Consider the following 25094-nt stretch of genomic DNA (forward strand, 5'->3'; position numbering starts at 1 on the left):
TTTAACTTCTTTACAAGGAATGAAATTGCTTTTTACCTAGCACATCAACAATAATGGTCTTCTTCCGCTCACCACCTGCATTTTTAGCAAGAAGAGTGTATATACCCTGGTGGCTCCGTTTGCAATTCTTGATAACTAAAGAAGAACTTATAGCTGTTTCTTCAATTTTAGCTTCTTCTGGTAAAGCTCGATCATCTCTGCTCCAACTCACTGTTGGAGCTGGTTTTCCTGATACATATGCTATGATCCGAATTACTCCTCCAGCATGAACAACAATTCTGTCCCTGACACTTGCATCCAAATTAATATCAGGAGCCACTGTGGGAGGTGAGAAGAAAAAAAAAAAAAAAAAAAAAAAATCAGTCTTTTTTTCTCATTTTGAATTAGAAATATTTAAAGAAGTAAATGAAAGTGATAAATACCAATTCTGTCCTTCATTTCAATAATGTCTGTGACTTCTCCAGGCTCTCCAATGCCAGCAGCATTCACTGCCCTTACTCTAAATTTATAAAAACACCCTTCTTTTAATCCTGCCACAACAAACTTGGTTCCTCTGATTTCTTTATCCTTTACCTGGAAAAAAATATAATAAAATCAACAAAAAAAAAAAAAAAAAAAAAAAAAAAAAAAAAAAAAAATCAAGGTATCATCAATTTCTTTGTCATGCTTGAAATAAATCTTAAATGAGAAATTGTTTCACATTTACAAGTACAAGACATTATTTAGCATACAGTAATCTAGCTCATACAGGAGTTTTCAGAAAATGGGAGAAGTTATTTTTCTGAAGATTCACTTTTTTGATCATTTTAAAAGACAGAGACATTACAATGCTCTGTAGGTTCACAAGGATTACTTGTTTTGTTGGTCAAATAGGCTCATAAGTGACAGTGGTGCTAAAAAAAAAAAAGAAAAAAAGAAAAAAAAGAAAAAAAAATTGTTCTTTTATAAATCTAAATATGAATCCTGTTTACCCAGAAAAAATGCAGGAAATGTATGTACCACTTTAAATGCATCTCAGTATTTACATAGATACAAAAAATGGCCAAAATATTCTTTTTTTTTTTTTTTTTTAAAAAAAAAGCAGGGGCCATATTAGTTGTAAATAATTTAACAGAGATTATGCCTGTGATAACCTGTTTTTCTCTTCTGTTCTTTTTTTTTTTTAAAATCACAGATCACCAATCACATACATATTTTGTCCTATTTTTAAATATAGAGTTATAAAAAATCTAAAAGAAAAGACATACAGGCATACATATGAAAAGATAAGACATACAGAGGAAAAAAATCAGATTCTGTAGGATTTCCACCTACCTTTTCCCATTCTTCCTTTCCTTCCTCTTTATACTCAACAATGTACCCAGTGATCCTAGAGCCTCCATCCTTTAATGGTGGAGTCCACTCCAAGTCCACAGAAGATTTCGTCCAATCAGTAACTTTTGGAATAGGAGGGCCAGGTGGGGCTGAAAAAGATGATTGCACAGTTACAGCATAACAATATATTCTGTGGTCCCATTTGAGTATTTTCAAATTCAAAAATGGCAAACAAAAATATTTACCAATAGGGTCTCTAGCAATTGCTGGATCAGACGGCATGCTTGGTGGTCCAACACCAGCTGCATTAATAGCCGATACACGAAATTGATATTCAGAACCTTCAATAAGACCAGTAACTTTGTATGAAACACCGAGTGCCATAGGTTTGATTGGGTCACGATTAATCCTGGTCCATCTCTTTCCAGTAGTTTCTTTGCGCTCCAACCAGTAACCAGTAATAGGAGAGCCACCATCATGTTCTGGTTCTTCCCAATTTACAGTCATAGAGTCACGTGTTATACTGCTAACTGTTGGTTTGTCACATGGTCCAGGAACAGCTGGGGAAAAAAATTACAGATAGCCTGTAAAAAATTGCTACAGGAAGATGGAGATACCTAGAGTACAAAACAGACCTATGTAGTCACGTGATTACAGTTGCAGCATGAGTTCCCTCATTCAGCTTACAATCCCTTTTCCCTTATGAATCCCATGATATACCATGAAACTACAGTAATGTATCTTTCATTCAAATAACAATGGTCAAGAATTAAGTTGCTTTTTTTTTTTTTTCTTCCTGGATCATTACCTCGTTTCAACACCTAGCCCAATCCTGAATGTTTTAAAGATATTTTACACTTGATAAACATTACTTCTACATCACTATTGCTCAAATTTCTCTTTCAAAACTGAAGGCAGCAAATTCCTGATCTATAATATCAATAATGTCTCAAATGCAACAGAATGACCTAAATCTTGTAAGATAAAACCTTATTTGTAATTTACAGCTTAATAAATTCAGAGACTTTATTTCAATATATTTAACAGGGAAGTATTTTTAGATACCATACAACCCCTAACTACTACTGATAAAATTCTTCAAGCTACTCTAGAGAATTTACTTCAGTGGAGAAAAATAATAGTGGTATATAATCAGATGTCATTACACGTATCAGTGTATGAAAATATTTGACATAATTTGAAAACAGATTTCCACTTACTGAAAAGGTTTCTTGCTGTTTCTGGTTCACTGTCCAAAGGTTCTCCAATACCATATTTATTTTGTGCCATAATGCGGAACACATACTCGTGGCCTTCCATCAACTTGGGAATAGTGAATAAACATTCCTTGGGCTCATTTGTAACTGGTACCCACGTTCTCCTATTTGCTTCTTTTTTCTCAATAACATAGTTTGTAATCTTAGAACCACCATCATCTAACGGAGGAAGCCACGATATTGTCATTTTGTCAGCCAAAATGGATTCAAACTTAATTGGGCCCACTGGAGGTCCAGGACGGCCTAAAATATAAATTTTTATTAAAGAAGAATTAATTCAAACGCTGTTCAAATCAAGTATCACATGTAACATACATGTAACATAAGAGTTCTTGATATTTACCCAGAACATTTAGTCTCATCTCCTTTGAAGCAGTTCCCAAATTATTTACAGCTGTTATAGTATATAAACCTGTATCACTTCTGCGAGACTGCTGAATCAATAAAGTGCAAGAATCTTCACCAACAATCTTGTTGACATGTTGGTCATATGACACTGGCTTTTTGTCATCCGGTTTCTTTGGAGAAGCTTTTTCCCAAGTTAGTGCTGGGAAGGGTATGCCCTTTATCTTGGCCACAATGTTAACATCTGTTCCTTCTTCAACCTCCATAAATTCTTTGAGTTCAATAGATGGTGGGCCTACAATGAAATGTTGATAAAAGTTAGCATACAAAAATGCTTTATTCATGATTGTAGAGTAGAAATCATATTTATTGGTATTAGCCACTACTTACACGTTTGGTCTTTGACAACAAGTGGACCAACAGTAGCTGAAGGCCTGCTAGGACCTGCTATGTTTACAGCCTTGACTCTGAATTCATATTCACCACCTTCTATAAGATCCTCAACAGTAAACTTTGTTTCCTCCACATCACGTCTATTGCACTGTTTCCAAGTCTCTTTCACTTCTCCAGTACGATCCCAATGGAGACATTCAACATTATAATGAGTAACAGGAGCTCCACCATCATTCTTTGGAGGTTTCCACGTCAAGCTCACTGTGTTCTTGGTTACAAGGCCAATCTTCAATTTAATAGGTGGATCAGGAGGATCTTAAGAAAGGAAACAGAAACATAAATAAATTCACTGTACAGTATCATCTGGTTTCAACTAACTCTATTCATTTTGATTTCACTTACGGATTGGATCCCTGGCTGTGGTTCGTTGGATAGTTTCTGCAGGTGGGCCAACACCAAAACGGTTTTCTGCACGTACCCGGAAGAAATACTCTTGACCACATATGAGATCAGGCACAACAAAGGAAGTGCTTCCACAGTTTGCATTGACTTTTGTCCAGGCTTTCCCATCAATAGTTCTTTTTTCAATAACATATCCTCTGATTCTATCTCCGCCATCATCATCTGGCATCTTCCATGAAAGTTTGCAACTACCTCTTGTGATATCACTTACTTTTAGGTCTTTTGGTGGACCTGGGACATCTGTTGAAGTAAAAGCATAACGGAAACAATGTTACACAAGTATGTAGGAAAAAAAACCCCACAATCTACCATCTGAACATTTCAGTGTATGTAAGCCATACCAAGAACATTGACTCTGATATGAGCTGTTTTTTGTCCTGCTTTGTTTTTTGCTGTAATACTGTATCGTCCCGAATGACTTCTGTTGCACTCAGGGATGATTATCACTGAACGTGTATCAGTTGCTTCCACCTGTAGATCATAGAAAGAAAGAAATGTATAGATCAACTTTAAATGTCTATGTTTGAAAAATTTTGCAATACTAAAGTTACAAAACTTGCTTGCTTTACCTGAGCTTCTTCAGGTACATTATGACCTCCCTCCTATAAATAAAGGGAATAAAGTAAATATGAAAGGGATGTACTTAAATGTCTAGAAATAGATTAAGAAAATTGTTTTTTCTTTTACTAACCTTTGCTGTTGTCTTTGCTTTTCCTTCAAATTCCCAAAATGATTTTGGAACTGGACGACCTTTGATAACAGCTGGGATTTTAATTGTTGTGCCAGCACGACAAGAGAGAAAATCCTGTGCTCCAATATCAAGGAAGATTTCTGGTTCCTCTGAAAAAACAAAACAAAACAAAATTAAAAAAAAATTAGTTAATAATTTTTCAGAGCTGCCAAAAGTAAATTTCTGCCAGAACTAGACTAAATACAGAATGTATGTTTATTTGGAAAAGGTAGTGTGCGTAAAAAGTAAACTGGAAATTATACAAGTAAATTTGTTGTTGCAATTTCATCACAAAATGCGAAGTACTTCTGGACTATGGTTGTGGGAACTTGTAAGTGTTCTCAGTAGATCATGCACTTACAAGCACTATCATAACACTTTCCAAAAAGTCTCATAGTCTTTTATTACATTCCTGTTCAATTATTTGCTTGTTATTGATTCTGTTGTCTCTTGCTTCATGTCCTGTTCAACTATTCACAGCAGTAGATAACATTTAGACATAAATACCTAAATGAGTTTCTACAACACTTACCTAAAATATCTTGGATAGGTATGTCAGATGTTGCAGGACTTGGTTCTGATTCTCCAGCAGCATTTACAGCTTTCACCCTGAATCGGTATTTTCTGAGCTCTTTCAAATTGGGAATAACACATTCGCAAGTGGGAAAGAGTTTGTCTCCTTCATTCACCTTTTTCCAGTCAGTACTACCTTCATCTTGCATTTCAACAATATATCCTTTTATTGGGCTACCACCATCCTTTTGTGGAGGCTTCCACGCAAGAGATACAGATGATTTGGTTTTGTCTTTGATCTCTGGACAAGATGGTGGGCCAGGCACAACTTGTAAAACAAGAGCAAGCAAATGCAAAAATTACCTGAGAGTTAGTACTTGTGTATAGTTTTCTTAAGAGTTTATAGAAGGATGCAAACATTTTCAGTGTTTTTCTGCCATACACAGAGCATATAATCCTAGAACATGCATAATAATTGCATATATTACATATATTACCGAGGAATTCTTTAGGTACATAGATAAACAATAAACATTGAACTCTGACAGTGAAGAAAAGCAATTATATAAAAATCTGATACTGAACTCAAACAAATATACTTGGCAATATTTGTGATGGCATAATCATAGTTATATGCTTATAAGTGAAAGGGTAATAGTTTAAATAAGCCAATTATTTAAAAACCAGTGAAAAATAGAAAATTAGGTAACTACTTTGCATCAACAACGTTGTTCTGGTTTAATGAAAACAAAGCATTTGATTAATTGCACTAAATTCAATGTTAACAGAAGTACCACATTGTATTGTGATACAGATCTTAAAAGTAGTCGCAAATTTTATACTTACATATGGGATCTGCTGCTAAAGCAGGATCTGATGGTTCACTGGGTGGGCCAATTCCAGCAAGATTTTCAGCCATAACTCTGAACTGATATTCAACACCTTCAGCCAAGCGAAGCACATTGTACTGTAAACCCTTTACTGATGGTTTCGTTACTGGAGCCCTATTAACTCGTGACCAGTAGACACCTCCCACCTCTCTCTTCTCCAACCAATAGCCAGTTATTGGGCTGCCACCATTGTCCAAAGGAGGCTCCCATGCCACCAGCATTGATGACCTAGTGTGATCTAAAATTTTGGGCTTTCCAGGAGGTCCAGGAAGGCCATAGGGATCCTTAATAACAACTTTTTCTGAGAGGCATTCATCACTTATTCCATATTTGTTTACAGCCCGGACTCTAAATTGGTATTTTTCATTTGTTGCAAGATTCCACACCTGAAAAATAAGATTTTAGTCAGTATGTAGTTATTTTTCAGAATCAACTTATTTGTTATTATTCAGGGGTTTTTAGCTTTGTATTCTACTTCGGAATCTCACTGATATCATGACGTGTATGTAAGTACATAGCTGCATGCAGTGCCCTAGAGATAGTCTTATTTCACGTGCACACAATCAAATGTAAATAAAAATGTCATCAGATTTTACTTTGCAGTTGGTAAAGCTACAAGTAATACTGGAAAATGGAAAAGAAGATGTCTTCTAAATTCACATGAGATTAAATAGTGAATGAGAACAATTTATTTTGTTTTGTCACGTGAGGAAAATACACATAATATGTATATTCACAGTTGGGCAATGTACATTCAGTAATTATGCACTATAAATGGACCACTAGCACAGGTATCTACGCAAGAGGCAGTTTTTATTGCATGCTGTCATACAGAAGTATATCATAAAAATAATAAAATTACCCCATATCTTCTGTCTACAGCACTGTTGGAGACTTCTTCCCACTCTGACTTCTTCCTACTAGCATCACGTTTCTCAATAATGTAATGGGTAATTTCACTACCACCATTATCAAGAGGTGCATCCCATGTTAAATAGCATGATTCTGCTTTAATATCAGAAACAGCAAGGTTTCTTGGTGGAGAAGGACGATCTATATAAGAGTAAGAGAACATAGAACTGCATTAAGAAAAAGACAAAAGCATTCTAACTATCTACCATTTTATTGAAATGTCACATCCTTACCATACACTTCAACATGCACATTGCGAAACGCAGTGCCAAGACGATTCGTAGCTCTCACAGTGTAAGTGCCTTTATCATCTCTTGTGGCTGCAGGCAGGGTAAGTTCAGTTTTTGCCTCACTTCTTGATACTTCTTCTTTTGTTATCTTAAGTGCACTGGATGTTTGGTCAATTAAAACTTCATTCTTGTCCCATTCAATCTTTGGCATTGGCAGTCCAGTCACATCAGCAGGAATATTAACTGGCTCTCCTGCCTTCACTTTGATAGTATCTCCTCTCACAGCTAAGCGTAATGTTACAGTGGGAGGTACTGAAAAGCAGAAAAAGAATGAAGTTAGGAGTGAAACAGAAATTGCATTATTTTTAAGGTGTTTATATGGATTTCTTTAAACTAGATATACCTTCATCATCCTGTATAACTACATTGAGGGGCAATGACGGTTCACTCTCTCCAATCTCATTAACAGCTTTGACACGGAATTCATACATATGGAGTTCATCAAGTTTTTCAACGAGAAGAGATGTGGTTGGACAGAGCCTTGGGTTCACTCTTTCATAGTCTTTTGAATCATGCCTCCTCTTCTCGACAATATATCCTAAGATAGGACTACCACCGTCACTACGTGGAGGCTTCCAATCAAGTGTAATGGTTGACTTTGTCCTCTCTGTGTACATGAATCTCTCAGGTGCTGTTGGAGGACCTATTAACACAGATAAATCATAATGAAAAAAATATAAAATATAATGTCAGTTACTCTGAAAGTAATGCCTCCCATTTATTTCGATGGAAACTACAACAGATATAAAGAGCATAACATTATTTGATAGAGCAAATTCTCAGCTACAAAACACTTTTTTTTCCACAGTCATCACCATTAACTGCTTTTTTGACAGCTATGAACAAGAGCCTGCATGCTGTGCTTGTAAAAATGTGAACTAGAGGAGATAACACATTGCTTCACAGCTGCTGTGATGGCTGGTAGAAAAATACTGCCCATGCAGTCCAGCTTTTGTTGTGCTAACATCCATAAACATTTAGTGTCCATAAACATTCAGCAAGTGCAGATAAATGACAGTTTTTTCTGCAAGGAGGAATTCAGTCCCATACCTTTGCTTCATACGCACTTTGTCAGGTAGCATTTTATTTATTATTTTCTCTCTGCTGCCATCTGTCACATGGCAACAAAATTTAACAGAATATTGATGGGAAGGTTCAACCTCCACTGCCATACCACCAACATCTGCCTCTGATGGCCAGGACCAACATAAAATAGGAGGCATTACTTTTGGAGTAGCCACTGATATTTTAACTTGTATGACTACAGTAGCTAAAATAGCTGTGGCTTTTCAAAGCCATATCTTTCATATGCAAAATATTTGAATATGTATATGCATAGCAGAAAGTTTTTAATATATATAGATGAAATGGCAGCAATCAGTATCTCAGTAGATACCAGAATTTTATTACATAAAGAGACACAGTAATTCTACACTCTGTTTCAGAAATCTGAGCAAATAAATTGTGAAAGGCAGTCAAATTATCCTGACAGGGAGAAAGAAAAAAACCATAAATAAGTCATAAATTATCTTACCTAATGGATCAACTGCAAGAATTGGTCCTATTTCAACAGCTGGACCGGTACCAAACTTGTTCTTGGCACTGACACGAAATTTATATTCCTGCCCTTCAACTAGACCTGTAATATCACATTTAGATCTTTCTGTGTCGATAGCTAGTCTCCATGTATGCATTTTGGCATCTTTCCGTTCAACAATAAAGCCTATGATATCACTGCCTCCATCATCTTCAGGATCAGACCAGTTAAGCAAGCACATCTTTCTGTTTGTGACCACTGGCTTTAGGTCAAGTACTGGTCCAGGAACATCTGAAAAAAATAAAATCAAACAAGTAGGATAAAGCCCAAAGATTATTTCACCAAAAAAGATGCTAAGCTGATTTCAGAAAATATTTTTTCTTACCAAATACTTCTACTCTGGTCCCCGCTGATTTGGAACCACTACTGTTTGTTGCAGTAATTACATATCTTCCATGGTCTTTTCTCAATGCATTCTTAATGGTTAATTCTGATTTTGTGCCAACATTTTCAATAACAACTCTATCTTTGTCCAATTCACCTTCCTCCACAGTCCATACAATGGTGGGAGCAGGACGCCCTGTCACAGTAGCAGGAATTTTAATTGTTTGCCCAGCCATGATCTGAATGCCTGCTTTGACAGAAACATCCAGCTCAACAGTAGGAGGCTCTAAAGAAGAAAGAGAGATGTTTCATTAGTTCAAGGGAAAGATTCAAGTACGGCTTTTAGGCAGCTTGAAAATTTTTCAAAATACTATAATTGCCATACCTTGGGGTTCTGCAACGGTTACAGGTTCAGTTTCACCAGGTGGTCCTTCACCAGCTGCATTAAGTGCAGTAACGCGAAGTTTATAGTCTGCACCTTCTCTGACTTCTTTCACAGTATACTGCCGGACCTTAATGGGTTTCTCTGTGCAACGAGACCATTCTTTTGTTCCCATTAATTGTTTGTATACATGGTAACCAGTGATATCTCCACCACCATTATACATAGGAGGTTCCCATTCTAACTCAATAGAAACTGAGGTTGTATCAGCAACCCTTGGAATGGGTGGACCAGGTGGCACTATAAAGTAAGATACGTAAATCAAAATTAAAGGTTATGAATACTATTCTGTCACTAGTCTGCTAGCACATTTTGTTAAGCTACTTACTTATTGGGTCCTGTGCAGTTTTTGGATCTGATGGTGGACTGAATTTACCAGGACCAGCTGCATTTTCAGCACAAACTCTGAAGATATAGGTTAATCCTTCCAATAGTCCTTCAACTTTTAGTTCCAGAGCATTCACAAGATTCCTGTTGACTCGAGCCCAATGAGTGCCATTAATTTCACGTTTTTCGATCCAATATCCTATGATTGGGCTGCCATTGTCTTTCGGTTCATTCCATTTAACCAACATACTGTTGCTGGTAACATCTTCCACATTAGGCTTGTTAGGTGGATCTGGTGGAGCTAGAAGAAAAAGATTACAATTTTGTAATCATTGCTGTCTTATTCAGAATTTACTCAGAACTAAGAGAGAACAACAATATGAGAAATTACTAATTTTAAGGAAGTCTTAATTTTCTTGCTCTTTTTGATTCCTAACTGTAACCAGTCATCAAACTTACAGGGGTTTTCTCTTTTGGTAAGAATACGACTGCTGTTCTTATTTCTTTACTATTGAAATTAGAATGCTTTTCGATATTTCCCTTTATATTCATGGTTTAAAAAAAATGCAACAAGTAATAATTGCATTGTCCAGTACTCTTCTGGGAAACTCATGTGGATGAAACTGAGTGTTCTAAGAGTCTGTAAATTAATAGCAGTTTTCAGAAAAGACTGTATTTCAAAATTAAAACTTACAGAAAGGATCTTTTGCTGTCATTGGTTTTGAAACACATGGTGGCCCTGCTCCAACTCTATTTTCAGCAAATACACGGAAGAGATATTCTTTCTCTTCAATCAGTTTTGTTACATGGAATTGACAGTGCCTGAGTGTTGAGCTGATAGTAACCCAGCCTATTTCAGCTTTTGTGTTGTCTTTCTTTTCCAGTACATAGTTCAGGATTTCGCTTCCACCATCATCAAGGGGAGGCTCCCACTTGCAAATGACAGAATTTTTCCTCATGTCTTCAAATACAAAGTTGACTGGAGGCCCAGGAGTATCTGTTAGTAAAGCAAGAAAAAATGATGAGTACTAATGTACTTCATTTCTCCCTTAGTGCTTTGAACAAGTAGCTGGTTACAAGTACATTCACTACATACCTAACACATTAACTTCACAGGACGCTTTTGCAACACCATGATCATTTTCCACTTTAATTGTAAATGTGCCATGGTCAGCTCTGATGGAGTCACGAATTGATAGCACAGACTCTCCTTTTTTATGGTTGTCAATACTCATACGTTCTGGCAGCGAAAGCTGAAAAGGTTCCTCTTCTTCAGTTACACCCTTCTTCTTCCTAGTATATGTGGTTACTCTCTTTTTGATTTCCTCTGGTCTGATAACTTCATCATTCCTCAGCCAAGTAATAGATGGATAAGGTGATCCTGAAATATGTGCCTCAAGTATGATCTCATCACCTTTCTTCACCTCAAGACCAGACTGCAGGTTTGCAGCAAGGAAGACTTTGGGAGCCTCTGTAATAACAATGACAAATGAAGAGTAGAATCCACCCACATGTTTGAGGGTGAATGGCAATTACAACAAACAATCAAATAAGCAATTCATACCAATGGGATCCACAGCTTTCACAAAAGGAGTAATCCGAGAAGGCTCACTAATACCAGCAGCATTCTCAGCACGAACACGAAATTGGTATTCCTTCCCTTCCTCAAGACCTTTCACTGGATAGGTTAATAGAGGTACCAGATATTCATTGCATCTTTCCCATACATCCTTGCCCTTAGCAAGCTTTTCTATTATGTAGCCCATAATCTTGCTTCCGCCATCAAACAGTGGTGGTTTCCATGTAAGAGTTACTGATTCCGATGTTGGATTATGGGTCTCAAGGTCAACAGGAGGATCTGGAGGCTCTGTGAAACAACAGCAAAAGAGGTATTACATGAATGAAGAACACGTGAAGATTTTAGTTAAAATTCAGCATGCTAGGTCACTTAGTAGTAGACTTACGTTTTGGATCTTCTGCAATAATTGGGTTTCTTAGTTCAAGATATTCACCTCCTCCAATTTTATTAACAGCTTTAACACGGAAGTAATATTCACTGTTTGGGATAAGATCTTTGACATGCCATGAGAGTTTATTTTCACCAGACATTACTGGGAGATATGTTCTACGACCAGCTTCTCTGCGTTCCAGAACATAATGCAGAATAGGAGTACCACCATCAAAGTCTGGAGGTTCCCAGGTTACCTTACAAGAATTCTTAGTTATTTCGCTTGCCTTAATGTCTTTACACTGTCCAGGTGGACCTGTAATTATAATAAAGTTATTTAATGTAACAATTAACTAAATAGAAGGGAAATGTATTCCTACAAATATGAAATGATACTGCATTTCATTGGCTTTAAAGAAGGCAGACCAAACCCACAAATGCTGGCTACAAAGCATATATAGGAACTCATATTCCTAAAGATGAAAAAAAAATCTTAATTTTCATAAGCTTTTCAAAATTTATATGATGATTATTCATAGTAATTGGACTTTATGCAGCCACAGACTAGTAATATCAATTTAGAATAAAGTGTATTTTTGGTTAGATTTTGTTATATTAATGCAATAAAGGCAATTTACAGAGCGTCTGAGTTGAAGTGATAAATCCACATGGCAAAAAAGGGATTTTCTAGTACTTCCATCAGTTAGTGGGCTCAGAGACAGGCATCTCTCCCAGAATGAAAGATGTCTAGTTACCAATGACTTTGACGTTGACAGAGCCAGTTGTTGATGCCAGTTTGTTCTCCAGTGTAATTGTATAAATGCCAGCATCAGCATGAACACTCTCCATGACTTCAAGCAATGCAGAAGTGTAGTCACTCTTCATCGTTGTTCTGTCACCAGCTTTTAACTCTTTGCCATCTTTGTGCCATGTGATTGTTGGGGATGGAACAGCTCTGAAGGGTACAGGGATACTTAATTTCTGTCCTTTAACAACAACAATATCACGAGTTTTTAGATCAATGGTTGGATTACCTGTAAAAATAAATGTAATATTATAAATGTACTGAACACTAAAGACTTTTTTCAGTTATCAGTTATGTAGATTTCAGAAAGAAAATCTATTCTTACAGTCCGGGTCCTTGGTAACAACTTTTTCTGAGATGTCTGATGGCTCACTGGCTCCAACAGCATTGACTGCTCTGACTCTCAGCACATATTCCTTGTCTGGAACAACACCTTCCTCCACTTTGCATTTTAGATCTTTTATTGGACGAGAATTGATTCGCATCCATTTTTCTGTTCCTGCTTCACACAACTCAACATTGTACCCAATAATAGGACTTCCACCATTCTTCTCTGGTGGCTTCCATGCAATGCAAATATGATTTCGACCTGCATCTGTGACATGTAAATCCTGAGGAGGTGAAGGAGGGCCTGTAAAAATAAAAAAGATGTGTTATTTTTCACTCAATTATCTGTTCTAGCCAACACACTGCTTCCATAGTCCATATGCTGTATGTTATAATACTACTTACTTGTTGGATCTTCAATATGAATGAGATCAGTTGGTTCACTGGGATGACCACAGCCAGCTTCATTTTCTGCACGAACCTGGAACTGTACATCTATACCTTCAATGACATCAGTCACTCTGAAATTGCAATCTGGACCAGCTGTCTTGCCAGCTTTTACCCAGCGGGTGGCTAGTTTTTCCTTCTTTTCAATAACATATCTGAATAAATAGGAACAAATAGTATCAGGAATGTCAAATATGAACATTTCAGATTTCCTGCTCATTAAAATAGTGTGAGATTTGAATGGTTTAGCCAATGGAAAAATAAAGGTAGTCAATGGTGACAGACTAAGCATAATTTCACATATCAGCAACATAATCCTAATAGCCTTAGTAGCTATTAGGCTAATGGGGTTGCTGCTGATGACAGAGTAAATCTGTTCTTGGGTTTTGTAGAGCTGCAGAGGTGAAAAACTCCCATGCTATATTTATATATTTGCTAATTCAGACAGCAGTGGATAAGTTCTATTGAAAATGTCTGTAGATATTATCTCTGAATACTTGAGTTATCTGAATTCTGTTTACAATAATCTATGGGATGGTAAGAAAGATTAAATGATTTATGTTCCTTCAAGCAGATCTTTGTAGTTGTCAGTTTGTTTAGGATATGTTTACTGTGAATGGGAAGAAGAGGAAGAGTGAAAATATATAGAGAAAAATCTAACTGCTACTCAAGGTAAATTTCAGAGAAGAGATACTTGAGAAACTAAAGAAAAGGAGAATTTAGAAGAAATCAAAAGGAGGAAAATAGTCTGAGAAATGGAATAAAGAGAAAAAACAAAGATGATGCTTTGTACCAGCTCAACATATGTAGTTTTACTAAGAAACTCAGGCAGAAGAAAAATGTTAACAGTTGTGTTGAAAAATGTAACAGGAAAAGTAGCTAGAGCTCCACCTAGAGCTGGAGACTATGTCTGCATTAAAGCTTAATTTTGTATATACAACTCAATTTCATCTCATTTAATTAGATCCTGCCCCCCCCCTTTTTTTTTTGAGGATGTTTACACACATTAATTGTTTATGCACAGTAGATCATTTCTATTTGTATAATTTCCACTTTTAAAATTAAACTTGTACTTGCTGCAACCATAAAGTTGCTTGTCACATAAATTCACCTCTTCTTCATATAAAATATGTCCATTTAAAATTTAAAAATGTTGACAGAAGCGTCTTCATTTATGGAAAAATAATCCACAGAAAATGCTACACAATCATAAAATGAGCTTACCTTTGAATTGGTCTGCCTCCATCATTCTTAGGTGGTTCCCATTTCAAATCAACATGACCTTTTGTCACTTCAACTACTGTAAGAGCATATGGAGGCCCAGGGGTTGCTAAACAAAATACATACACAAATTAGTAAAAAAGGAATCCATGAGAAGTCAGCTATTCCATTAATCACTCCGAAAGCAAATCTCAAACTTACTGAAAGTATCTTTAGCAAGCACTGAATCTTCAATTTCACAGTAGTCACTTTGCCCAATGGCATTTTCAGCAGCCACACGGAAGACATACAATGAGCCTTCAGTCAGCGGGCTCACTGTGTACTTGGTATCTTTCACTGTTGTATCTACAGTCTGCCAGCCTTTTCTCCTTACGTCTCTCTTTTCAACAATGTAGTTGGTAATTGGGGAACCCCCATCTTTTTCTGGCACTGTCCATTTAAGATCTGCTGTGTTTTTAGTAATATTAATAACCTCAAGCCATCGAGGAGGAGAAGGAGGAACTGTAAAATAATAATAAAAGGAAAAGCAGGTTACTATCTTGCCCAGCAAAGATCCTGGAAGATAGAGAATAATACTGAAACTATGAAAACTTCTTAGATCAACAAGGGTAGATTTTAATATTTAGTGTGTCTGGAAATGTTCACTTGCTGCCTACAGAGATAGGCAGACATGAGGCTTTTTAAGAAAGACTGAGTGTACTTGCAGAAACAGCACATTCTGAAACAATACTTACACAGCCTCTCCTTGCACAGCACAGGGTCACTGGGTTCACTAGGCTCACTCTCTCCAGCCTTGTTCACAGCTCTTACACGGAATGAATATTCTTGTTTCTCCATAAGTCCTTTGAGAAAGTGTTCAGTTGTGGGCACTCCTTCAGCCACTCTCACCCACTCATCTGTTCCAGTCTTTAACAGTTCAATGACGTAAGACTCAATCTTTGCCCCTCCATCGTGTTCTGGCTTTGTCCAGTTCAGAAATAATGATGTTTTGCCAACATCTTTCACTGTTGGCTTTCCAGGGGGCCATGGTGGATCTAGACAAGAGTTCAATATTAATTAAATTATTGAAAAAAAAGACCTAAAAACTTGTTTTTGTTAAATTAGAACATTCAAGATATGTTTATTATACCAATTGGGTCTTTCACTAAGATTGGCTCTGTTTCCTTGCTTGGTTTTCCAGGTCCTGCAAGATTCTCTGCCAAGACACGGAACTTGTATTTCTTCTTATTTGTAAGACCTTTAACTCTGGAAATCAAAATTAAGTTTGATTAAAACAATCCACATGTTAACTCTTACCTAAAACAATATTTTCTATATTCTTTATAATTTACTTAGAAAATCTGAAAATAACCAAGTTACAGCTAATGATGCTATATGAAACATTGAGAATAGGCATACTGCCAACAGCAAAATGGTGTGCTGAGATGTAGAGATAGATGTATTGAGAGTCATCTCACATTTCTGTTTGTAGTATGACTTTTAGCTAATGCAAATATCAGGTTTAAAAAAGGGATGTTGGCAAATTGATGCAGAAGATGGCTTTGTTTGTTATTTTTGAATGTCTTATAAGTAATCACAAAGCACAGATGCTAGTAAGCATAATAGAAAAAAAAGAAAAAATAAGCAACAATTCAGTTTTCTGTAAAGACATACTTCTTCACCAGATAAAGTATGTAACTGGATATTAGTTGAATCTAAACTTACAGAAGCAGGGAAAAAAGAACAGTCATGAAGTAACATTTGTTTAAAAGGCTACTTTTAAATTTTTACATCTCAGTTTCAGCCTAAAGTGTCTATATCTTACTTGAATGTTGTATCTTTCACTGGCATTTTATTGCATTTTATCCATTTATCCTGCTCAGGATCGTATCTCTCAACCCAGTAGCCAGTAATGGGGCTGCCACCATCTTCATCTGGTTCATTCCATGTTAGGGTCACTGAATCTTTGGTAACCTCTATAGGCTTGAGACCTGTTGGAGGGCCTGGTGGTTCTGTATAAATTAATAAATGAAAAAAGCAAAACAAAAAAACACTGTTACACATGCATTTTCATAGCTGTTAAAATTCAACATTTTCAAAATTTAATATTTAATTCACTTACCAAAGGAATATTTTGCAATGATGGGGTTACACTGTACTGGCTCCCCAATACCATACATGTTCTCAGCACTGACTCGGAACACATATTCCTTATGAGGAGTTAAATTGGTAGCTCTGAATGAAGTGTCCTTGATAGTTGATGACAATTTATGCCATATTTCACTGTCTGTAGCTCTTTTCTCAAGGACATAGTTAGTAATTTTAGAACCTCCATCATCTCGGGGAGGATTCCATGTCAGAAGGCAGGATTCATTAGTGATTTCTGATACATCAAATGCAGCTGGTGGACCAGGTTTATCTGTAGGAGATAGGATGAAAACGTTAATCTTCTGCTTGCATATCTCAATACATTACTCATGCTTTTAATAATAATAAAAAAAATGTGCATACCGAGAACATTAACTTCAACAACAGCTGTAGCACGTCCACTGGAATTTACAGCTTCTATAATGTAGGTTCCACTGTCACTCCTCTTGCTGTCTGTAATAGTGACTGTAGAATGACCAGGTTTCGTTTCAATAGTGATTCTATCATCAGGTCTCAGTATTTTTTCGGCCTTGGTCCAAGTAATTCGGGGCTCAGGCTTTCCAGTTATTTTGGCCGGCAGCTCAATTTTAGTTCCAGCTTTCACAGTGAGTCCAGCGAGCAGTTTCACATCTAAGAAAATTTCTGGAGCCTCTGATTTAGGAGACAATTGAAACATTGTTATAGAAACAATATTTCAGAGACTAGTAAAAATGAGGTGGCTATTGTAATTGATAGAAGTAATTACCTTTCGCGTCAATGGCCTGAATATCATCTGTTGGCTTGCTTGGCTTGCTTGCTCCTATTCTGTTCAAAGCCTTAACCCGATATGCATACCACTCTCCTTCCTTAAGTTTTGTTACTTCCATTCTGTTTGTTAAAAAAAAAAATACAAATTTTTAAAGAGGCTTGGATGGTACAGTTAGTTAAAAGGTTGTAACTATAGTGTGAAATTACTTACTTTGTTTCAATAACAGGCTCCCCACATATCTCCCACTTATCTGTGCCACGTTGTGATTTTTCTACCAGATAGCCCTTGATGCGAGCACCACCATCATATTTGGGAGGTTCCCATGTTAGGAAGATTCCTTTTGAAGTTGGATTTCTCCATTTAACATTCTCAGGTGGATCGGGCACCGCTATTAAAAATTAAATACATACGGTATCTTAGAAAACAATCTAAGGAACTGGTTTTTTGTTCATTTGGTTTTTGTTTTTTTTTTTTTTTTTTTTTTTTTTTTTTTAGTTGGTTTAATATTTTTATTTATTTATTATTTTTAACATATTGTTGAAAGAAAAATCAGCAAGATTTTCAAAGACAGTCACCAAGAAAATGAGCAAGTCTAAAAAAGTTGACTCACTTGCTGGTGCTGACATATTTATGGGTTCATCAATATATGCAGGCTCTCCTGGGCCACACTTATTGCGTGCAGAAACTCTAAATAAATATTCTTTTCCTTGGATGAGGTCAGGTACAGAGAACTCTTGGTCCACGACATGATCCATAACCTAAAGTGAAGGAAGAATCCATTGTGCTTCTAAAATCTATTTCCAAAGAGTTATTACAAAACTATGACAAAATTCAGCAGCACATGTGGAAACAATATAGCAAATACAAAAGGAATGATAAAGAATGAACATACCTTGATCCATGTTTTCCGGCTTACTTCACGTTTTTCAATTATATAGTCAATAACTGGACTTCCACCATCATCTTCTGGAGGTTCCCATGACAGCTGTACTGTACTCCTGCTTACGTCTACAACTTTAAGTTCTTTTGGAGCACCTGGGCGAGCTGGAAATCACAATCATTTTATTATTTTCTAACCAGACATTGTCAGATGATCTTTATTTTATCTATCTGCCAAAAAACTTGCTGTACTCAGTTATTCTTCCTAAAATAGTAAACAGCTGGCTGTTGAAGATAAAAAAAAAGCTTTTGGGGGGTTTAATTTCTAATTTGTAGTTATGTTTTAATACTCTTGGCTTACTGAAAGTTATGTGATTTTACTGTATTAATCTAATAATGTTAATATTAGAATATATACATGTCCACTTACCAATGACGTTAACATTGATTTCTCCTGAAACAGATGATACAGGGTTTTCTAATGTTAAGGTATAAATTCCCTTGTCTGGACGTTCGCTTGGAGTAATTACAAGTTCTGCAAAGGCAGCAGTGGTCTTCATTGTTACACGATCACCTTCTTCTAAGACTTGCTCACCAAAAGACCATGTGGCAGTTGGAATAGGGTAGCCAGTGATAGGAACATGGATCTTTATTGGCTCTGGAACAATAACTTCTAGTCCATCTTTAAATGCACTTAGGTCCATTGTAGGTCCAACTGAAAAAATGGAAAATGAATTTCATTAAATATTTTCAAATGTTCTGAAAATGACTAATGATAGCTGTTTTGAAAGGGTGATTCTGAGTGCATCTGAGCCAACAGGTTGTAGCTGTCTAGGCCTAGTTGTAGCTTACAAATTCCTCCCTTTCCCAGCTAAAAATCTGTTAGAAATATGTGATATTTTAGAATTAATAGATAAGAAATCTAACCTATTCTTTAAAGTAAGAACTTCATGATTTCTTTTGTGTATTCCCTGACTTTCTCTCCCTCAGATATCTCCCATCTTCCACATATCTAGGTCAGGAGACAAAAGGTCACATCTTACTCTCCAGGCAACCTAACAGGTCTCTACCTAATACAGCTAATTATTGGTGGGATTCTTAACGAAGAGAAATAATCCAGAATCTCATAGGACTAAAGCTTTTTCTGCTATTTAGAATCACAGAAGAAACACATACATCCGAGCCACAAGATGAACTTCAGCTGTGCATCTTTTCTAATTAATTATCTTTGATGAAAAGCACATAGCTTACCAGAAGGATCGTCTGCAGTTAATGGTCCAATAGCCTCAGCTGGATCAGACACCCCAGCTGCATTTTCTGCTGAGACTCTGTAGTAATAGCTAGACCCTGCTTTCAATCCAGTTACCTAAAAAGCACAAATAATTTTTAGTAACTCATTAAAAATTAACTATACATTTTTTTTGTAGTACTTTGCTGATGAGCCAAGCATCTCACCTTAAAAGTAAGCGCTGGTACTAGTTTTGGGTTACAGCGGATCCATTTGTCTGTTCCTTCTTCTCTCCTTTCAATAATATATCCTAAGATTGGACTTCCTCCATCTTCGAGTGGAGGCTCCCATGTGAGCTGCACTGATGTTTTTGTTTGATCTGAATGATCAAGGTTAATGGGAGGACTTGGTCTCTCTGAAAATAATTTGAGAGAAACACATCTTGGCAACTTGGTAAAGGAGTATAGTTCAGCATATCAGTTGTCTGTACCTTAAAGTACTATTTTTAAAGTTGCATTCCTTCTATTTTTTAAATAAAGTTTGTCTCATAAGTTCAGATAAAAAATATTGGCAGTTCTTACTGCGCCAAATGCTTGTAAGATATTTCTGAAATGTTTAAACATCAAAATTAGGAAAAGCCTAGCTGAATATGTTATTTTTCAGTACACACATTTCTCTAATTGCTTCTTGGAACATTCCAGTACACGTAATATTTAAATAAGCAAATGCAATCATAGTAGCGCTGGCATGCTTACCAATTGGGTCCATAATCTTCACTGCACGTGTAGGATGACTTGGTTTGCCAACTCCAACTATATTTTGAGCTCTAACTCTGAAGAAATATTCTTCATTTTCCACAACATCAGTCAGGACAGCTGACAGTTCATCAGCTCCAGTGGTCATAGTTGGCTCCCATTTGATGGAACCTCTGTTACGCAGTTCAATAACATAGCCAGTAATTGGAGATCCTCCATCATACTCAGGAACTTCCCAGGTAAGCGTAGCACCAGACCTATTCACATCAGTAACTTCTACATTTTGAGGAGGACCAGGAACATCTGCATTTCATTTTATGGAGAAAAAGAAAAAACAAGGTTGTTTCTCTATCTATTGTTACAGTAAGTAATGTTTTGTTTTTCTTTCATGCTGTCATCAAACACCAAATTTTTCATAACTTCTGCTCACCAAATTTGCTTTTAGCTTCCACAGGTCTCTCTGTTTCTACTGGTTCACCAGTACCCACTCGGTTCCGTGCGCTTACACGGAAGAGGTACTCAACTCCTCCTTTCTGAAGTCCAGTAACAGTGTATTCACAATTTTCAGCATGATCAGTGGCCACAATCCAAGTCTTACGCTTGATATCACGCCTTTCAACAACATAGCCAATGATTTTACTTCCACCATCACTTTCTGGTTCTTGCCAGGCAAGGCCAACTTCACCATCATAAGTTTCAGTGACTTCCAAGTTTCTAACTGGCCCAGGAACATCTAACAAATATATAACAATAATTTAGGTGATTGCATCTTTTTATTTTATTTGGCTTAACTAAATGTAAGTAAAAATTTAATAATAGGAGCACTTACCAATGACCTTTACATTGATGAAAGCTTCTGCCTGTCCATGTTTGTTTCGAAGTACAACCTTGTACCTTCCTTTATCTGATTTCTTTGCTTCATAAATTTTGAAGGTAGTACAGTCAGTTGTTGTATCAACAGTTGTTGTTGGTAGACTTTCCTCCCCTTTCAACCATTCAGCTTCTGCTCTTGGGTAGGCATCATATGGAACAGTCATAGTTAAAGGCTTCCCAACATCAACCACCAGGTTTTGATCACCAGTCTTGATTCTAGGTGCAGCTAAGGAATATCAATGTGACAAATGAGTACTTCCATATTAAAAGAATAATGTGTGGTAAGCAAAGAAGTAGAAGCAAAGGAGTAGAAAAACAAAAGGAGCCGTTATGTGAATTCCAAACAAGTTTCTTTATGTATTCATTACATTGCTCCAGAGAGCAAGAAAATCGGCCCTCCTATAAAGTCAGGGAAGAGGGAGCTGCTTTTTGAGCATTAATTTAATGTAATTTACTGGTCTGAAGTTGAACGAATGAAGCCATAACTCATGTAACTAAAATGATCATGTCAAATAACTTTTGCTTTTCACATCTGCAGTGACCAAATGAAATGGTTCTGTCTTCTGTAAACCTCAATTCTCGCTCTTTACTGTAGACAATGAAAAGCGTCCTCTAATTTCCTCAACAGCATATGCCTAATTGCATATTCTTTTTAATGCAACTCTTTGAAAGAAGAAAAACAAAATTTAGTTGAAGACTTATTTCACTCATCTTACATTTTATAAAACAAGTATGAAACAGACAACTTACCAGCTAATTCAAGTTTAGCTCTTGCTTCCTTATCTTTAGCAATAAATCTGTATTCTCCTTGGTCACGAGGCTTTATCTCGCACACCTGCAGCCTATGGACTTTTCCTTCACTCATCATTTGATGTTTGTCACCTTGGATGATAATCATGTTGTTTCTCAGCCACTTGACTTCCACACCATCTTTGTTCAGTTCAGCCATGAAGATGACATCTGCACCAGGAGCTTCATAAACATCTTGTGGTGGTCGAATAATCTCCACAGGGATTTCTGAAATGAATGTCAATTCATTTGGGGTTATTTGTCTATCATTTCTACTATCACTAAATAATGAAGAAATTAATCCTACTTAATTTTACAAGTACCTTCAACAAAAAGTCTTGCCCTAGATTTTCTGTCATCCACTCCACAGGAATATTCACATTCATCATCTAGTCTACAGTCTTTTATGATTAATCTGTGAAGATTTCCATCCTTTTCAAACTGATATCTTTATGGGAGAGAAAATAAGTAAGCAGTATTTTAATTTCCAGATAAAGACAGAAAGTGAATACAAATAACATATGTACAAGCATAATAAAATATGCGTACTTTTTGCCTTCTTTGATTTCTCTGCCATTTCTGTACCATTTTACACTAGCTTTCTCCTTGGAAAGCTGGCAGGTAAAGATAGCATCATCAAATTCAGTGACGGTCTGGTCCTGGAGATGTTCAATGAAATCTGCTGGTGCTTCTGTGATGAGAAGTTCTGCAACAGATTTGTCTTGTCCAGCAGTTACAGTGTATTCACCTTCATCTTTAAAGCCACAGTCTTTAATGATGAGTGAGTGTTTGTATTTATCAATTTTATACAGAACACGCTTGTCAAAGGTGATCTCTTCACCATTCTTTGTCCATTTGAGAGTTGCATTAAGACGATTGACTTTGCACCAGAATGTGACAGTTTTCTTTTCCATGGTCTCAATGTCTTCAAGGGGTTCAACAATTCTAAGATCCTCCTCTATTAAGAATTAAAAAAAAAAAAAAAAAAAAAAAAAACATGATTAATTTACATCCTGTGAAATCAAAACAATGGTCATTGAATAGCTGTAATATAGTGAAAGTTCTTTTTACCTAATACTGTTAAGGCAGCAGAGCTCTCGGCATGTTCCCCCCTGTGGTTTGACAGTGAGATACTGTATGTTGCTTGATCTTTCAACTGTGTATCCCTGATTCGGAGAGTATAAACTAAATCCTTCTGGACAATAATATATTTTGCACTATCAAATATTGCCTCGCCATTTTTGTACCACTTCTCTTTGGCACCCTCTTTATTTACTTCACAGTTGAAGATAATTTCTTGACCCTCATTAACTTCTTGGTCCTTAAGGGGAGTTACAATCCTGAGTTTTTCTGAAATTGAAAAAATGGAAGAAGTAATAAATCATGTTGTACAAGAAATGCAATAAAATATTCACAATGATAAAACAAAACTTACCAATCACTGTCAGGCGTGCTGTAGCTTTAGCTTCACCAACCTTGACAGTGTACTTTCCTGCATCTCCTATAATGGAGTCTTTAACCACAAGTGTTCTCTTTTTGCCATCTGAAATGATGTCGTACTTATCACCAGGTTCCAGGACTGTGTCACCCCACAGCCATTGTACTGTAATTGCCTCTTTGGATACTGAACAGGCAAATTCAGCTTTGTCTCCTTCAAGAACTTCAAGATTTTGTGGTCTGGTAAGAAATTCTGCAGCAAGTTCTATAAATAAATAAATACATAAATAAATAAATAAACAAATTTGTAGATATCTATCTTTATATTTCTCTTTTTATAAAGAGAATAAACCAAAATGTATTGATCTAATTGATCTCTTTTTTCAGAACAGAGACAAAAAAGTAACTCTTACCATGTACAGTAAGTTTTCCTGTTGTACTAGAGCTTGGTAGTTTGCAAGTATATTTGCCAGCATCCTCAGGATGAGCATTACGTATAACAAGAATTCTCTTTCGGCCATCAGAAATGTATTCAAATCTACCACCATCAGGCACCTCCTCATCTCCTTTAAACCAAGTAACTTCAGCATTAGGCTTTGAGACTTCACAGATCAACTTTACAGTCTCATTTTCATTTACTTCAAGATCATGAAGATGTTTTGTGAAAACAGCTTCTTCCTCTGCAAAAAAGAATTTGGAAAACCAAATAAGATCTTACATCAAAACAACATTTTTTCTTCTTTACAGATGAAATTATGAAAATAATGCATTTACCTATCACTGTAAGTAGGCCAGAAGTTCTAGCTGTTTTGGCTTCACAGGCATATTCAGCTTCATCATCAAAGAGACATTTACTAATAACAAGAACACGTTCTGCCCCTTTGGAAATTATATCATACTTCTTGCCTTTTCTAATTTCAATGCCATCCTTGAACCACTTCACCTGTTTTAAAACAAATTGATATGGTTACTAAAATTAACATGCTCAGCACAGATTTCAGCTGTGTGTTCTTTTGCAACAATTTTAAGTAAAAGCTCTAGTTGAAGGAACTACTCAAATTTAAAAAAATGAAAATATTATTGACCTTGACACCTGGCCGAGAAATTTCACATTCAAACCGAGCAGACTCTTTTTCTTTAACTTCAAGATCAGTTAGTGGCCTCAGGAACTCAACACGAAGAGCTACAAAAAAAGCACAGAATTTTTAGTAGAGGAAAACCCCAGATAAAGCAAAATAAATTACTGAAATGTATATTATGATTTATTGCTTATCATAGTACTAGTGTCTATACACTTACTCCATAGAAAATTATAATCTACTTACGTTCAACATTGAGAAAACATGATGTCTTAAAATCTTTGGCATCACAGGTATATGTTTTTGCATCATCCAGTGTGCAGCCATGGATAATGAGTCTTCTGACTCTGCCTTCAGAAATGATATCATACTTCTTTGTTTTATGAACTTCTTCTCCATTTTTAAACCATTTCACTTTTGCATTTTCCCTGGAAACTTCACATTCCAGTACTGCAGTGGCCTCCTCTTCGACAGTCTGATCCTCAAGTGGTTTAGTAAATTCAACTGGGGGTTCTGAAAGTAGACAGATTTTTGGTAGAAAAGATCTAAATCACATCTGGCCTTCTGCTAGTACAGAACTGTTCCATTCTGCTCAGTTTTGTTGTTTTTTTTTTT

The 25094-nt window shown here is 36.3% G+C and overlaps 1 protein-coding gene across 7 annotated transcripts in view; it reads right to left on the minus strand.

The window, feature by feature from the left end:
* The window catches only part of TTN (titin), a 235824-nt gene that overhangs the window by 64914 nt on the left and 145816 nt on the right, over positions 1–25094 (minus strand). For all 7 annotated transcript variants that reach the window (XM_042874689.1, XM_042874688.1, XM_042874691.1 and 4 more), the window contains 53 exons: positions 24726–24992; positions 24486–24583; positions 24175–24343; positions 23814–24080; positions 23399–23665; positions 23035–23313; positions 22513–22921; positions 22287–22411; positions 21925–22191; positions 21131–21400; positions 20732–21034; positions 20302–20604; positions 19774–19961; positions 19570–19684; positions 18749–19033; positions 18332–18483; positions 18050–18197; positions 17650–17827; positions 17437–17558; positions 17055–17342; positions 16666–16962; positions 16369–16555; positions 15694–15809; positions 15299–15598; positions 14766–15065; positions 14568–14673; positions 13302–13498; positions 12895–13200; positions 12520–12798; positions 11781–12080; positions 11381–11683; positions 10913–11287; positions 10511–10813; positions 9818–10117; positions 9433–9729; positions 9049–9333; positions 8661–8954; positions 7470–7769; positions 7070–7378; positions 6787–6977; positions 5881–6310; positions 5054–5362; positions 4483–4631; positions 4361–4393; positions 4133–4262; positions 3732–4031; positions 3327–3644; positions 2935–3231; positions 2535–2834; positions 1560–1874; positions 1315–1463; positions 423–573; positions 37–318 (listed from right to left, as the gene is read on the minus strand). In XM_042874689.1, coding sequence (XP_042730623.1) covers positions 37–318; positions 423–573; positions 1315–1463; positions 1560–1874; positions 2535–2834; positions 2935–3231; positions 3327–3644; positions 3732–4031; positions 4133–4262; positions 4361–4393; positions 4483–4631; positions 5054–5362; positions 5881–6310; positions 6787–6977; positions 7070–7378; positions 7470–7769; positions 8661–8954; positions 9049–9333; positions 9433–9729; positions 9818–10117; positions 10511–10813; positions 10913–11287; positions 11381–11683; positions 11781–12080; positions 12520–12798; positions 12895–13200; positions 13302–13498; positions 14568–14673; positions 14766–15065; positions 15299–15598; positions 15694–15809; positions 16369–16555; positions 16666–16962; positions 17055–17342; positions 17437–17558; positions 17650–17827; positions 18050–18197; positions 18332–18483; positions 18749–19033; positions 19570–19684; positions 19774–19961; positions 20302–20604; positions 20732–21034; positions 21131–21400; positions 21925–22191; positions 22287–22411; positions 22513–22921; positions 23035–23313; positions 23399–23665; positions 23814–24080; positions 24175–24343; positions 24486–24583; positions 24726–24992 — 13008 coding nt within the window. The remainder of the gene's footprint in view (positions 1–36; positions 319–422; positions 574–1314; positions 1464–1559; positions 1875–2534; positions 2835–2934; positions 3232–3326; positions 3645–3731; positions 4032–4132; positions 4263–4360; positions 4394–4482; positions 4632–5053; positions 5363–5880; positions 6311–6786; positions 6978–7069; positions 7379–7469; positions 7770–8660; positions 8955–9048; positions 9334–9432; positions 9730–9817; positions 10118–10510; positions 10814–10912; positions 11288–11380; positions 11684–11780; positions 12081–12519; positions 12799–12894; positions 13201–13301; positions 13499–14567; positions 14674–14765; positions 15066–15298; positions 15599–15693; positions 15810–16368; positions 16556–16665; positions 16963–17054; positions 17343–17436; positions 17559–17649; positions 17828–18049; positions 18198–18331; positions 18484–18748; positions 19034–19569; positions 19685–19773; positions 19962–20301; positions 20605–20731; positions 21035–21130; positions 21401–21924; positions 22192–22286; positions 22412–22512; positions 22922–23034; positions 23314–23398; positions 23666–23813; positions 24081–24174; positions 24344–24485; positions 24584–24725; positions 24993–25094) is intronic.

Source organism: Lagopus leucura, unplaced genomic scaffold (assembly GCF_019238085.1).
Source record: "Lagopus leucura isolate 7727_CA_CO unplaced genomic scaffold, USGS_WTPT01 Super-Scaffold_100012, whole genome shotgun sequence".
NCBI lineage: Eukaryota > Metazoa > Chordata > Aves > Galliformes > Phasianidae > Lagopus > Lagopus leucura.